The sequence below is a fragment of the Corvus kubaryi genome, unplaced genomic scaffold (assembly GCF_017639235.1).
Source record: "Corvus kubaryi isolate FWS band 111438036 unplaced genomic scaffold, C.kubaryi_AGA036_p1.0 37396, whole genome shotgun sequence".
NCBI lineage: Eukaryota > Metazoa > Chordata > Aves > Passeriformes > Corvidae > Corvus > Corvus kubaryi.
In genome coordinates this window covers 22,717,602-22,733,264 of record NW_024581135.1, presented here as the reverse complement: position 1 = coordinate 22,733,264, position 15,663 = coordinate 22,717,602, and the positions used below count along the sequence as shown (strand labels likewise).

Genomic DNA, 15,663 nt, shown 5'->3' with positions numbered 1-15,663 from the left:
TCAGAAAATGCTGGCTCCTTTATTTCCTCCATCATTGTAATTTCCATCTTATAAGGAAGGATTCAGGTAAAAACAAGAGCTATTTCTGTAATACAAGGTTATATACTACTACAAGAACAACCACCAGTTTACAGTTTTTAATGCCTAGATAATTTTCAAAACTGTATGTCTGCATATTCAGAAAGGAAAAGGATCATAGAGAGATGAACTAAGTAACAATTAACAAAAAAAAAAAGTTGTCACTGAAAAAAGCTGTCACTGTCCACAGGAACCATGTCTAGTCACGTTTTCAGTCAGTCAGTCAGCTAGCTGAGGGTCATGTCATTACTTAGTTTCTGTAGAAAAAACACAAGTACAAAAATAGTATCAAAAAGCAACATACCTATTTTTATTTTAAAGGACATACTGTAAAATATAATCATTACAACAGCATATAAATAAGGCTTTCAATATCTTTAGAAGAATAATGTTGAAGTTTTAGGCATACTTCTCTAACTTTTAAAGAAGTGCCTCTTTCTCTGAGCAATGTGTAAAAGCCAGCATTTTTTCTGCAGTATACTGTTGATACAAATACACCTATTTTTTCAAAGTATATCACAACTATGATACAATTACTTTTTAAAAACATTTTTGCAGAGCAGTAAATCATTAAAATGTATACATATCAACATCAGGATTTTAAAAAAGGTCTAAATAAAAAAAAAGAATGCAAATCAAGTCAGTGATGTGGACTTTTTCCAGACAAGAATAACAAGACAATAAAAACCAAGTATTTTATGGCAGAATAAATGTTTTTTTCAACTTAGTAAGTAATTAAATAATTATTTAAAACACCCAACTTTTTTCAGGGAAAAAATGCAATGAATCCATTTGCTGTGGGTTGAAGTCAATCAGCAATGACCATTAAAAGCCACAGAACCTAGCTCCAAGTAGCTGTGTCTGGCATTTCCAACACAAGAAGCTCTGCTTTCTAAGGACTATCTGAATGCTTTGTGAAAGATGTTTGGGGTGAGCTTGCCTTTTTTGTTTTGTTTGCTTGTGGCTCTCGTTTTTAGTGGTTTGCATTTTTCTTTCCAAGGGCGGGGCTGGTATTTAAACAGAACTACTAGGCAGCAATGAAGAGATTGATTGATTGGTATTTCACAATGCATTCTTCTGACAGATAGCAAATTCTTTCCTTCCTCTCCTATTTTAGAATGACACAATTTGTGTAACTGGCATCAGACACTGCAGTGAGGCTTCCACAAAATACTCAAAATAATGCAAAGCCCTGAGTGGAGAGCACAAGCTGGTCAAGAGCAAGATCATTAAGACAGGTCTGCTTTTAGCAACTGCCTAGAAGTATGCAGTGTCATTGTCTTCTCAAGCCTAATCTGATTTAAAGCAAGATAGTTTGAAGTGATTATTTCAGCCATTAATACTTACTTAGCATAAGAGGGGATAATCTCACCCCCCAAAAACTTACATTAGGACTTAAAGTGGTTAAAAGAACCTTACTGGTCTGTATTTCCATCTTTTCTCTGCTACTTTTAACTACTCACATAAACAACTGAATTCTCATTGACTTCTAGGAGAACCAGAGCCTGTAAAATTCATTAGGTGGATTAGTTTAGAATATTAATAGACCTGTATTCAAATTTGCCTGATAAAACAAAGTTTGTTGCAAGGTAAGAAAGTTCTTAGAGTCAGAAGTTTGCATTGCAAAAGCATTATGAGTAGTATACTGTTACCACAAAACCTTTTTTAAGAAACAATTTTGTAAATTGTATTTTAAAAAAGATTATTTACATAAAAAGGTGTTGGGGCAAAACTTCAAATGTGTTGAAAGAAATTAATATTTTACTTAATTATTCCATTGAATTACATTTATTTTCATATAGATTCTAGAATTCACAGGTCTTATAATGGATTTTAATCAGAGAACCTTGTATAGAAAAGACTATTTCAGAAATCCAGTCACCTTGTTAGAGACAAAAGGCAAGCAATACAACAGCACTTTAGAAAGGATTTTATTAAGAGGCAATGATTTCCTTAAGTGAAAACTCACAGAAGTTTTGGCTAGAAAGATTATTTCCTACAGCTAAAATTCAATGAAGAAAGTTAATATTCTCAATCTTAAAAAAAATCCACAACTATTTCAGAGGTAGAGAGAATTGCACCTCCTTTCACATGCACAATTTAACACTTTAACTGAAAGCAAAATACAAGCCTCCAAATTACTGTAAAGCTTGTCAGTCATTCCAGTGCAAAATCAGGCAGTGGTAAAATCACTTACATGGGAAATGTAAGTGATTCTCTTTTGAAAGGGAATCTTCCCTTTTAGGTACCACTTCATTTGAACTTGAGAAACAACCAAAGGACAAATGAACAAGTAATTGTCTGTCTATCCTGAAAAGAGACAGATGCCAAGACAACCTGCTAAGAGACGAGGAATCAGGAATTTGGTGTACAAAAAAAGTAGGGATAAATAATTTTTCTAATTTGGGATGCATGTAGTATTTACACTTCTCTAGTAAAAAGTACACAAGGCAGACCTGGTATTGTATTGCACTTCACAGTTATTCCTGTAGGGACCCAGAGGCTGGGATTTTATTGCTGAGAGCAAAAGTCACATTATAAACAAAGAAAACTTTTACAAAGATAAGAGCATGGGTACAAGTTACTTAAAATTGCAATCACCAGAGCTGATGATTAAGAAGAAAGTTTCTATATAGTTTTAGCTATAATTCCATGCAGAAAAAAGAATGCCCAGAAATCCAAGTTTTTAAAACAAAAGTTGTGTATAAAAACTAAGGCCAGGTTTAGTATCTGCTGCTTATCAGAAGAGCAACATGGAGGTCCTTAGGAGAAAAAGAACACTTCGGGCAAGAGCTTTTTTTGGTCTTTGCAACTCTTGGGTCACAAAGGATCTATACAAAGAAAGGTACAAGGAGTGAAGCTTAGAGGGAAAACACTGATGCAAAGACAGTCATGTGGTATTTTCTGAATTAGTTAAACCAAAACTTCATGTACCCTAAGAAGATAGTATGGTACTGGAAATATCTGGAAGCTATAGTAATATTTTAGAGTTATTTTGTAGAAAACAGGGCTTAGCCTTTTCTCCCCCAAGTATATTCTCCTTTGGCAACAGTCCTAATGCTGAAAGAAATAAAAATAATTTAAAATTGTGATGAAATTCAATATAACTTGAGGCAAAGCAATGTTTTAAAAGAACACTTGAATTTTGGTCCCTGAAGTCAGTAAAAAATAAAACCTCTCTAGGAGTTTAGCCAGCTTTCACAGGCCATAAGCATCAAACAGTAAGTTCTCAAACTAATTATCTTAAACATGTATCTCAATTCCTTCACCACAGGCTCTGCTCTATTTTCCCCACTATCACATATTCCAGCTACACCTGATTTCTGAGGACACAGATGATCCAGATATCCCAAAGCTTTGCTTTCACCTGACAACCTTACCTGTCCCCCCACCACTTTTTTTTTTAATTTACCCCTTCACTCCTCTGCCCTTCAAGGGCTCAACTCTTCATCTTTATCCAATGCCACGGAGGGCATGTGATTGTAATGAGAAAAAAGACACACACAAGCTTATGTCTGTTTCATTGTTTATTTTTGCATACTCTTTTCAATGTCAGCTGATCCTCTCATGTACAAAAATGATATTTCTATGAACACCCAGATTAATTTTTATCAACTGGTTCATATTTTTTTCAAGAATTATAAAATTTGATTGTTGCTAAAATGAAGTGCACATATAAGTGCATACACACACCTATATATATATACATGTATGTGTATACACACCCAGATATCTCAAGAATTCTATTTCAATTTGCTAGCTAAGAATAGATTTAAAGTTTATCATTATATGTTTGTATCTAACTTCAAAATCTTTGCCTCTCACTATTTCAGGTAGCTGGACCTCAGGGTAAGAAGGAGCTCAGGCTGGGTAGGGGGTACTCACCTGCTCAGTAAGTTCTCTGGCGCTTGTTGGGCTCCTCCGAGGGCGAGTCTGCCAACCTCACTTTCAGCCTCACCCCGTTCACAATCTTGCCATGCAATGCAGTTATGGCCTCGCTGGCACTTGCTCTGTCTGCAAATTTTGCATAGCCCACGTTTTTTCCAGCAACAAGATAAACATTTATCAATTGTCCAAAACGACTGGGGGGGGAAAAAGAATAGAAAATTTACAGATTTTCCTGCAACATTTCCAATCTGATGTATGATTTATTAACTGTGAAAACAGTGTTCTTATATCTATGCTCCCAATTTGCATATTCCCCTCCCTTGAATTATGGGCAGAAACACAAACGAACACCAGAAGTTCACAGGTAATGTTTTCTATGAAATATTACGATAGAACCATAAACATCAGTGATTCCTCTCTTATTCAAAAGAATATGTAATGCCAATAAATACTACAGTCCCCAAACACCCCACAAAAACAAAACAAGAAAAAAAACCCAAACCAACCAAAAGTAAGACATACACACCCAAGCCAGCAGATAATTTAGAACCTAAACCTGCATCTCACTTAAATGAACTTGCTCAGTTGCGATTCTTTTCAAAAAAGGTCTCACCAAAATGACTGAGAAAACAAGCACTACAGCTTCAGGGAAAAATAGAGATTTTCAAGTACTCAGGAGATTCCTAGACAGATTCTTAAATATTTTTTTTAAATAGTCTGCTTGCTTCTTACGGAAGTTATACTGAAGTGTCAAGACTCGAGTGCAGGGCCTTTTCCTCCTCCAGCATCTGATTAAGAAAATCCACTATATCAAATAGGTACAATTTTAAATTTCACACACATTTTCCTCTCCTGGTGCTTTGAAAATATTTTGGCTCTCCAAAGATTTATTGCAAATTCAAACCATCAGAAAAGGGAAACACCTCTCTCTTCGAGTATACTACAAATAAATAATATAAAATACTGGAGAACTATTAACTATTGATTTTTTTAAAGATGGCAAAAATTGTCTCAAGTCTTTGCTCCACACAGGGAGATAGAAAGAATGATTAAAATAGTGTTAGTAGGATGCAAACCATTATAATGTATCAGAAAAACAACACCCTATACTTGCTCCCCCTAAGTTACTGTGGAAATTTATCAAAATAGTTAAATGCCTTACAGAAATATGTAAAAGAAAATGCAAAATGAACTAGGAAATAGTAACTGCAAGTACTACATTTTTTGGTTAAAAATCAACATTAGAAGACTAGACATTTGACTTCAGATTAAGTTAATTGATAACAACGCTGCTACACTGACGACATTGCATCTATGGTTCAACGTGAATCTCATTACACACTTCTTTCAAAAAGCAGCTGTTACCTACTGTTCACTTATGACTTACTGGTCACCGTCTACTGCCCCTTCTGAAAAGAGTTTTAAGGCCCTCTTTTTTATTTTCAGTGTTTACTTTAAATATTTCCTAGTTTGATTTCTTTTTGTTAGGGAACACTTACTTGTAAATAGAGTCTTACCAGAACACATCCTCCAGTACATTTACGGGTAAAGGATGGGGATGAAAAAGTATGAAAAGCCTTTCCTTCACAGAAGTGTCAGGTGGAACTTTTTTTTTGGGTGGTGGAAGTATGGCATCTGTTTGGGGCTGCAGCAATTGTGGGCCAGAAGTTCCTCCAAATGCTTGCTGAAACAGAAAAACGCCAAGCGTAAGTTAACTGGTGGGGGGGGGCCACAGGAAGTAATTTTACCTTTCTTACCATTTTTGTTCCATCACCGGACATAAATAGGCCTTGTGAGTGCTAATCTTTATTTTATTTATTTATTATTATTTATTACCTTACTTAATTTACTTTGGTTATTTCATCAGATTGGACAATAAATTCAAGTAAGGTCAGACACCTTTTCAGGGAATAAAATGCACTAACCAACCAGAGGTACATCTTAAAAATGCAGTATGTAGAACAGTTTATAGAAGCAAGTGAGCAGTGTTCTTTATTGGCATATGTGAAGTTTCTTACAACAATTCAGAAGAACACCAACACCATCCATGACGTGAACTTACAGGAGGCGTCCTGTACTGCTGAACGATCGCGCTGTTACTGCGCAGCGCTGACGACACCTGCGCTGTTACCAGCTGTGTTGCCATTTTCCTGATAAGGCTGCAAGCAGAAGTGATAATAAACTACTTCAAAGAAAGAGCTAAGTTATGGAAATCTTAAATTTAGCAAGAGAAAGTAAGTTTTAATACACATCAGAGTATCTCTAGAAATCTGTTATGTCATGTACATGATGAAAATCAAGACAGGCTTTCATGACAGCCTACAGAGAGATCTGAAAGCCTGCATGCTAGCTGCAACTCACTGAAAACATTCATTCATTACCACTTACAGATACACAAAACTACTCTCTGGACTTTTTAACACTCTAGGGGAAAAAAAGATTGACTTGTCTCTACAAGAGTCCACTACACTTTCTGAGAGATGACTAAAAAGCAAAAGGGACAGAAAAACTTCACCCGTTTCGGTAAAGAGCACAGAGATTCAGTTCAGAAACCAAAATATTATCAGAGAGTTTACTTCCAGTCCTCATTTTCCAGTGATTTTTCTTTGTTCTGATGCAGAGTAAGAAAAAGCAGTTGCTTTTTGCATAAATACACAGCCTGTGTTGTTAGACCATCTAGGAATTACTGGAGAATGAAGGTTGCAATGAACATTGGTTTCAGTTCAGATCAGGCACGTACTTCTGAAGTGAATCTCTCCACTGTCCCTCCTTACTGTCTTCATCTCCCAGAACAGGTTTGACATGAACTAGACTCCTTTAGGATGAAACTAAGGCAAAAAATTCACTGCAGGAGAGTACCTAAGCTGCTCCAACTTGTACTGGGCATTCAAAACATAGGAAGAAGTTAGAAATGATCAAACACCTGATAATTCCCCATACTGTACCAATATCAGATCCTCAGCACCCAAAAGCTTTACTCTACATATGTGCTTCACAAAGCTACTGCTTGCACTCCTGCAAACACAGCCAAGAGACAAAGTACCTAAGTCTGGTTCTAATTCAAAAACCTCATCAAAAGTACATTCCAGCCTTGTTACATGTTACAGATATATTGACAGATTCTTGCCAAATTCAAGATTTTTCCATAGCATCTTAAAAATATGCGTTTTAATCTTTATCAAAGACTACCAAGTTGCAAAAGGCTTATTCTAAACCATTCAAAAAAAAAAAAAAAAAAACCCAAACCAAAGAGTTTCAGAAAATACTATCTGCAAGCATGGCACAAGCTCACAGTGACACTGATGTTATGTCTTCTCTTAAAAATGTGTTTATTTTATATTTTGCTCTCCAGAATACAACTTACAACTCTGTAGGTTGTACTTACTCTGAGCTATCATTCCCATCTTCTAGGAAAATGACAGTTAGTCGATTTCCAGGAGGATACTCAAACCCGTGTAGTTTGTACTTGGCATATATAGCTGAGGCAGCAGTGCTGTACTGAATCACAGCGTACCCTGCAAACACAGTGCACACAGTGTCACCAGGAGACAGGTAAATCCTCAGGACAAACTACCCTCATGTAAGCAATTCATTTAAACAGCTCATCAGGCATGGATGACACAAAATTCTTAAGTCTTTTTAGCATACATCATTACTACTTCATCAGTTTTATTCGTGAAGGAAACTTCGGTGAAGTTAACTAGCGACAGATGAGCTGTATTTATGCTAACTTGAAAAGCTGGCAGTAAAACCACACAAGTGAAAACATGACTTCCTCACTACTCCAGAATTAGTAACAAAAGGATACATAATTTTATTTAAAAATGCAATTATCCCATCAACAGTGAATTTCAACTTTCATTTTACTTGTGTCAACTTCTACACACACACATTTCAGAATGAAAATTCAAAAGATCTGCTTAGAGAACATTTTACTTTAATAATTTCTGACAACTTTTTCTTCATTTATTCTGCCTCAAACTATTAATTCAACCAAAACCCACTTATCATTACTTTGACTCTAACCCTCTTGAGTTTTTATTATCTGAAAGTAAAGGCATAATCCCTTAAGGGCTACCTGTAAACAGGGGGTCAAACAAAACTGAATTCTTGAGTTTATGCAGTGATAGCAGCAACCACTGCTTGTTTCCAACAAAACTGTATTTTGCAATACAAATTAAGTGAAGTACAATTACAAGGGATTCCGTTCAGAGAAAAAAGACAAAAACCTTTTGTTCTTTTACTTACCACTGTTGGTATGAGGGTCTCGCTGAACATCACAATATTCCAATCCTGGAACTAAATCAAAGAGGGCAAACAGCTGCTCTTGAATAAAGGGGAGCCGTGATACCACTGACAGGCGTTTGGAGACTGGTTCTTGAATCCTGGTCTCAGTTTTTTCAAAGCTACAAAATTCTGGCTGCATACCTCAAGAATCAACAAAACATTCTGAGTCATCACACCAGCATGCCTTCATTTCATGCATATGCTGCATTCAACTCTTAAAAGTAATCCAAGTGAATTATATACAATTATATTATATATAAAGGTCCTGTGTTGATTTCACCAGTGCAGGTCACAAAATAATTGGCCAACCAGAGCAAAGCAAGCCATAAAAATAGAGAGATGAAACACCTGGCTAGTTTCTAACTTCAATACCCAATCTACTATTGAAGTGTTGACCTAAGCCTCCATCAGCTTCCCTTCCTCCAAACCACATTCTTATTTAGTGACCATACTGGAGCCCACAAATCATTTTCAGGGTAAAAAGCTGTGACTTACAAAATGGAAGTGTATTTCCTCTTAGATCTTGCCTCATATTATTACTGTAATAATCGTGTTCAAAAGACTCAGATGACTTATTTTTAGGTTCAGCCAAAATGGCCCTGTAGCCTGAAAGAAACAACCACACACATAAAACCACCTCAGCACATCTCAGTTATCAGACCAGGCCCACACTCTATCAAGTCCCATATTTAGAAACATTACTCAGAAAACCCAGTAAGTGCTGGCTTTAGAGGAATAACTAAACTATAACTCTTGAAGTCTGCCATAACAATTTTGTGAAAGTTAACAGCTTTGAAATGGAGTTACTCCTACTCACAAGTTAAGCATGACAGAGGCTAATTGCCATGAGAGTGACTGAGCACTGGCACAGCTTGCCCAGAAAGCCTATGGAGTCTCCATGTACAGAGATATTCAAAAGTCACCTGGACATGGTCCTGGGCCACCAGTACCCAGGTGACCCTGCCTGACCCAAGTCATTGAGCTAGATGACCTCCAGAGGTCCCTTCCAACGTCAACCATTCTGTGATACTTAGCAGGATTCTGAAATGCTCCAGAAGCCATCACCTGAACTTCTGTGCTAAAACAGTATTTTGTGGAAGTTTTACGCTGATCTAGGTTTTGCTTTTATGAAATAAAGAGGTTATCAAGCTATCCAACTAATTTCATTTTAGCCTCACAACAAATAGGAAATAAAATTTGACTGCTAAGTAATCTCAGGCTCATATCCCTATGCACAAATATAATTTCTGTAGAACCACTTATGATAGATACAATGCAGAACCACCACATATATTACTGAAAAAAAAAGAAACAAACAAAGCCATAAAAAAAACCCAAAACAAAACAAAAACCTAACAAACAACCACATCCACACACCAAGTTGTTTCATACTTGTGATTAAGCAACACTGAACAGGGGGTTGGATTGAAAGACTGCTGTTAGGCTTCTGGGGAAACCTTTCTTCTTCTGGATGAGCAAACCCAATTCCCTCTGCCTCTCCTCCGAAGTCTTGTGCTTCCAACTCCTGACATCTTTTGGCCTTCCATCAGCCTCACTCAAATTCATTAACTTTTGGTACTAGAGCATAAATGACAAACCATAGAATCACAGAATGGTTTGGGTTGGAAGGAAACTTACAGCTCGTTGAGTTCCAACCCCCTGCCTGGGGCAGGGACACCTTCCACTGACCAGGTTCCTCAGAGCCCCATCCAACCTGGCCCTGAACACTTCCAGGGATGGAGCACCCACAACATCTCTGGGCAACCTGTTCCAGTGCCTCATCAAATGGCTGGTAATAAATAAGCATACAAAGTCTTTCACTTTGTAACAGATAAACCATGACACTAAACAAAATCAAGCACCCTTCCCCAAATTTCAGTTAGCTTGGATTTGTTCTTAAATAAATGTTATCACAACAGCATCCCCATGTATCATGAAGTGTATTTTATATAAAAATTAATTTTATATCAAATACATTGGATTAAAACTACCTATTCCCAAGGACACATGAAAATTCTGTCCTGTGTATGAAGCCTACACTACAGACCAATAATAATGTATAAAAGAAAATTCTGTATCCATTTCCAAACTCTTCTCACTGATCTTATTTGCAGTTTGTCCCTGAAAAAATGTAATCAGGTGACTGTTCTCACTGAATGTTAACAATGCTATTATTTATTTGCAATAGAACTTTGTCTCAAGATGTTTTTACATCAAGAATAATTTACCTGCAAACAAAACTAAAAATTAAAGGTACATTATCATGATACACACTTATTGCGAAAACACCCTTAAAGAATTCACTTAGATTCTTACTTCTATCACACTCTTCAATTGCTCGGGCAGCTTGCGATGGTTTCAAGTACCTGACATAGCCCAAACCTTTACTTTCTCCAGTAGTCTTGTTTTTAATAATGCTGCAATATTCAATGTCTCCATACATCTGGAATGATTAAAAGACATTTTAATTTCCCATATTTGAAAAACCATGAAAAGTTCCATGTGCTAAGTCCTTCTGATAAATTTAGAAAAAGGCATTTTAAAATAACTACAGAAAGTTTAAGTACCTTAAACTTCTCTTGCAGATCCTCCTCCGTGTAGGTTTTCGGTATCATAACAAAGATTCGTGTAAGCTCCTCATCTTCGACATCTCGGTGGCTTCCAGAAGCTCTTGACTGTGCAATAAATACCTAATGAAATAATTACAGAAACACTAATTACTGGCTAAAGGGTCTAAGACATCTATCAACAAGCAAGTAAAATAGTTAACTGGCTTTGTATTTATTGTTCACATATGCTGACCTTCTTAGCACAGAAAGAAAAGAACATTTGTGACCACCTGTGGTAAAAGACCTAAAAATATAATAAACCTCGAATAGTTTCCCAAACAGGACAGGGGCCAGAAGAAGGTCTTACTGGGAAGAATGAGGAATGGTGAGAAATACGACTCCTGATTCAGCAGCACTGTCAACATCACCAGGACACATGAGGTAGCAAAGAATGCATTACTGTAACAGGCCTAGTATAGCAGTAGTAAAAACAAATAAGCAAACAAACAAGAAAGCCTAGCAGCTTAATAAAGCCTTGCTACTGCAGTTCACTGCTCAGCTGGGCCACGTTTACAGGTCTACTGCTCTATGAAGGATCCTAACTTCTCGTATCTGTTACTGTTAAAATATTTTTTAGTTATTGAAACAAATTTCATCTCAGAAATGCACACCAAAAGACAATCAAGAAAAAAAAGCTCAAATAAATCACAAACAAAAAACAAAAACCCCAAAAAACCCCCAAAAAACCAACAAAGCAGTCAAGTAAGAAAGACACAACTTTCAAATCAAGCCTCTTATGCAAAAGTAGCAAATGATTTCACAGAGCTCTTCATTTATTTTTTTAATAGCCATGAAAGGGAATGAGGAAAACAACTTTGATCTTTTGTCTTCTGATGGCAAGTTCTTGAAAAAACATTTTACTGACTCAGTGGCATTTTCAAATTAAACACATGGCACCTTCTTTCACTCTTCAAACTCATTCATATTTTCTTAGTACTTGGCGAATAGGAAAACCAATCAGGAAACTGAAAGCTGACAGAACAGTTCCATAAATTAAAAAAAAAAAAAAGTTTTGTAAAGTGTTCACAAGCTACAAAACCAATATAAAACATACTTGCACAGACAGTTCTATACAGTCCTATTTATTCACATCTATCGTGCTTGTTTTCCGCAGGCCTGCTACAGCTGAGGCCACCGGTGGGAACTCAGGGCGCGGACGGGCCCCGACGCTCCCCACGAGAGCCGCGGGTGGATGTGACCGGGAGGGGCCGGCGAGGCTCCCGCTCCCCCGGGCCCGCCCCCGCTCGGCTCCCGCTCCCCCGGGCCCGCCCCCGCCCGGCTCCCGCTCCCCCGGGCCCGCCCCCGCCCGGCTCCCGCCGCCCGGCTCCCGGCCCTACCTTGATGGGCTTGGTGTCGGGGAGCAGGCTGCGGCCGTGCATCTCCTCCATGGCCCGGCAAGCCTGCGAGCTGCGGGCGAACTTGATGAAGGCGATGCCGCGGGACTCGTTGGTTCGCCTGTCCCGCAGGAGCCAGATGTTCTGGATGTCCCCGAAGGGGGAGAAGCGCTCCCGGATCAGCGCCTCGCCGGTGTCCTTGCCCAGCACCACGAAGACGCGGCTGTTGGGCGGCTCGTCCAGGCACTCGGCCGAGAGGCGGACGCCGCTGCCCTCCTCCATGGCGGGGCCCCGAGCACGGCAGGCTTCTCCCGCGGGCCAGCAGGGCAGCGCGGCAGCGCCTTTTCCGCCGGGGACACAGCGCGCCCGCCCCTTCCGCCGCCGCTTCCCCGCGCCCGCCCCCGAGCGGCCGCTCCCGCGCACCCGCAGCCGCCGCACGGATGGAGGTCGGGCGGCGCGCATCCTTCCTGTTACTTCTCACAAGCAAATTAAATATGCAGAAATTCCCCCTCTCTTTCACGTAAACAGATGCAGTTGTCAAGCAGAAGGACGTGATAACATTTGGTATTTTTTCTAAACGGGTTGTGTTGAAAAAAGTAACATGATCTCTATTCAGAAATATTCTCAGTGCCACACTGTTGGAAAAGATGGAAAGCACAAGACAGGACCAAAACTTTGGGGTTTGTTTGGCTGTACAACAGGACAAGCTGCAGGATTTTCTTAACTCAGGTCCAAACAAAAATAAAGGCAAAATTAAGAGGTGACATAAATAAGGTACAGTGTTGGAGGGGACATACATGAAAAAAGATTTTTCTTTAGAGGCATGATAGAAAGCCTTACAAGGACTTACTTACAACTGTCAACTTTGCATTACTGCAGATGAATCTCAACTACAGTGCCACAGAAACAAAAATCCTCATTCCCTGTATTAAAACATTGGTACAATTTCCAATACTCAGTACAGCAGGTCAGAAGGTTTACAGCTTTCCCAGAACACTGTAGTGCCAATGGGCAGATTTTAATTTCTTTTTCTGGAGAGCTTTTAGATTTTGTTTGCTGGTCACTACCCTCTACTGGCATCATGGCGTGCTGCAGTTATTTTGCTTGACTTAATACCATCCCCTACTATTACGCTATGACTTTTGGTTTTTCTTGTGCTTTTCACAGAGACAGTCTTGGAGAACAGTGGAACGTGTAAAACGGGAAGTATTTTGTGTGGCTTTCATTGGGTTTATTTCTATTATTTGAATATAAATTATATTATTTGAATCGAGCTATGAATTACAAATACAGTTCTGTGTCCTGTCATTTGGGTTTTTTTCTGGTTACTAAAGTGCTTTAGAATTGTACGACTTTTTTTTTTCTGTGATTTCTAGGAAACGTTTTGTGACATTCACTTTATACTGGAATTTCCTTCAATGTATCATCAGCATATAGTAACTATTTTTTCCCATTAAAATTGTAGTGAACAAATCATACCGATGTTACTACAAGTTTTTAAAAGAAAGCAAAGTGATATATAAATTACATTTAGACAATGGGAAGAGTCAGCTCTGGAGGACAGAAGAGAAATGTGAACATGTCATTACAGGTATTCCAGTAGTCTTCAGTACAAGAGCAGGCTTCTGTTGAAAGACACAGCTTTTAGCAGGTTTGGAAGGAAACAATAATGTTTTTTTCTACTTCTGTCAAGAGATTCCAGGAAGTGGCTATTGACAACCCTTTTTTTAATGTCCTTCAATGGAGCACAGCCTTGAGAAATTTCATGTCACTCTCATGCTCATTTTAAAAAACGGCATGAATTATATTTGGATCTTCTGGATATTGGAATTACAAAGATATTCACATAGTTTAGAAGCAGTAAGCAGTTGTACAGGAAGTGATGCAAAGAACTGCAACTCTCCGTGATGCAAAAAGGATTTCTATTTTAGTTATTAAAGTGACACAAAGTATACCTTGTGAATTTTATATTATACATCATTTATGCTCCCATTCTCCTGGATTCTACTGGACTACTTCCCCTTTTCAGACTGTTTAGAGTAATAAAGCATCTCCCCAAATGACAAATTTTTCTCAAGTGGTTTTCCCAATTGCGTTTTGAGGAGTGCTATTCCACTGCCCTTCTGAACAGAGAAACACACTATGCCTGAGAAATGCACTGACATTTCTCCTTCTGATTCTTTTAGGGCATCTTAGGGCATTTCTGTATGTTGTACCCAAGGAAACCAGGTGGAACTGGCTAAAGCCTGCACTGCTGTCTGAGTTGGCATTTTGCATCCCTGCTGACAAAAGGTGCATCATACCTCAGATGCATCAAATGTAAGCTGCCTGTACCTCACTGCAGCATACCTATAAAATTACAAAGGCAGCAAAATCCCATGGCATTGACAAAATCTATTTTCCTATTTTTGCCCTCCCACAAAAGGCTGACACTAATCTATCTCAGGCCAACACATGAGGCTGCAGCCCAGTGTACGCTGTGCTTGTTTAACTCGCCCTGCAGACAGAACAGAGACCCCAGTTTTCTCCTAATATCCATCAATGCATCAGGCCAGGCTTCTGAACCAGTTTTTATCCTGACAGCATGTCCAAAGCCTGTGCAAGTTACACAACAGTCAAATCAATGTAATCATCTTTGTCACATTTCATCTTTACACGGATTTTGGGTTCCACAGTTCTTTACAATTAAACTGCTACAGTAAATTGTTCACTATGTATTTCATGCAATGGAGACAACTACAGATTTACTTTCTTCAGTCTTACCTGCTGTTTGAGAGACTGTCAATATGCAGATTTCTGATGTAATCAAATCCTATGCATAAAATCCCAGCAAATAAGCTAAAGATGCCGCAAGACTATCAAGGGCCTAGTTTATACCTAGACTTACAGAAACACTAAGTTGTTTTTAGTGTTTACATACAGAACATACATACACACACAGTAGCCATTTTGTAGTAAACATTGGTGTGCGTGCTCAAACCAAACCTTACCACAGTGAGATGGTAAGAATTATTTGCATACAATTATTTCGCACCCAAGGTCTTCGCTTGAGAGCTGGGGGTACGCGCCGGGCTGGCCTCCAGCAGCTCATGCGATTTCTTTGTGCAAGTGGAGTGTTTGTGCCAGCGCTGCAAAACCGTAAATGCAGCTCGGGCTCGGGGCAGCACCGCCGGGGGCGGCTCAGCGGCAGCCCCGGGGCGGCGAGGGGACTCCGGGACCGCCACCGGCCCTGTGACAGCGGCGGCTCAGCCCGAGGGGCTGCGCCCGCCGCCGCCTGTGAAACCCCTTTGCGTCACAGCTCCGGCAGCGCGCTCGGAAACGCTTACACAGCCTTGCCCTCGCCCAAGCTACCTGTATGGAAAGAGCTCGGCTTCTTTAGAGGTGCGAGCAGCTCGGGCACGACTCCCCTAGACCGTGTTCTCCGACCTCCCCGCCTTCCGCCCCCTCGCCCCACAGCCCACTCGCCG

At 39.3% G+C, this 15,663-nt stretch overlaps 1 protein-coding gene across 2 annotated transcripts; it reads right to left on the bottom strand.

Moving 5' to 3' along the window:
* RBM45 (RNA binding motif protein 45) lies at positions 1–12,673 on the bottom strand. Of its 2 annotated transcripts, none has more exons than XM_042041390.1 (10): positions 12,200–12,673; positions 10,821–10,943; positions 10,570–10,696; positions 8,749–8,859; positions 8,215–8,394; positions 7,352–7,481; positions 6,029–6,125; positions 5,484–5,650; positions 3,964–4,160; positions 1–335 (listed from the first exon to the last, which is right to left on the bottom strand). In XM_042041390.1, exons 1-9 carry the CDS (start codon positions 12,656–12,658, stop codon positions 3,968–3,970), a joined length of 1,587 nt encoding a protein of 528 aa, XP_041897324.1. In that variant the 5' UTR covers positions 12,659–12,673; the 3' UTR covers positions 1–335; positions 3,964–3,967. The 2 variants fall into 2 exon arrangements, with proteins under 2 accessions (XP_041897324.1, XP_041897325.1); XM_042041391.1 differs by lacking the exon at positions 1–335 and adding an exon at positions 362–3,138.
* Positions 12,674–15,663: the final 2,990 nt, after the last annotated feature.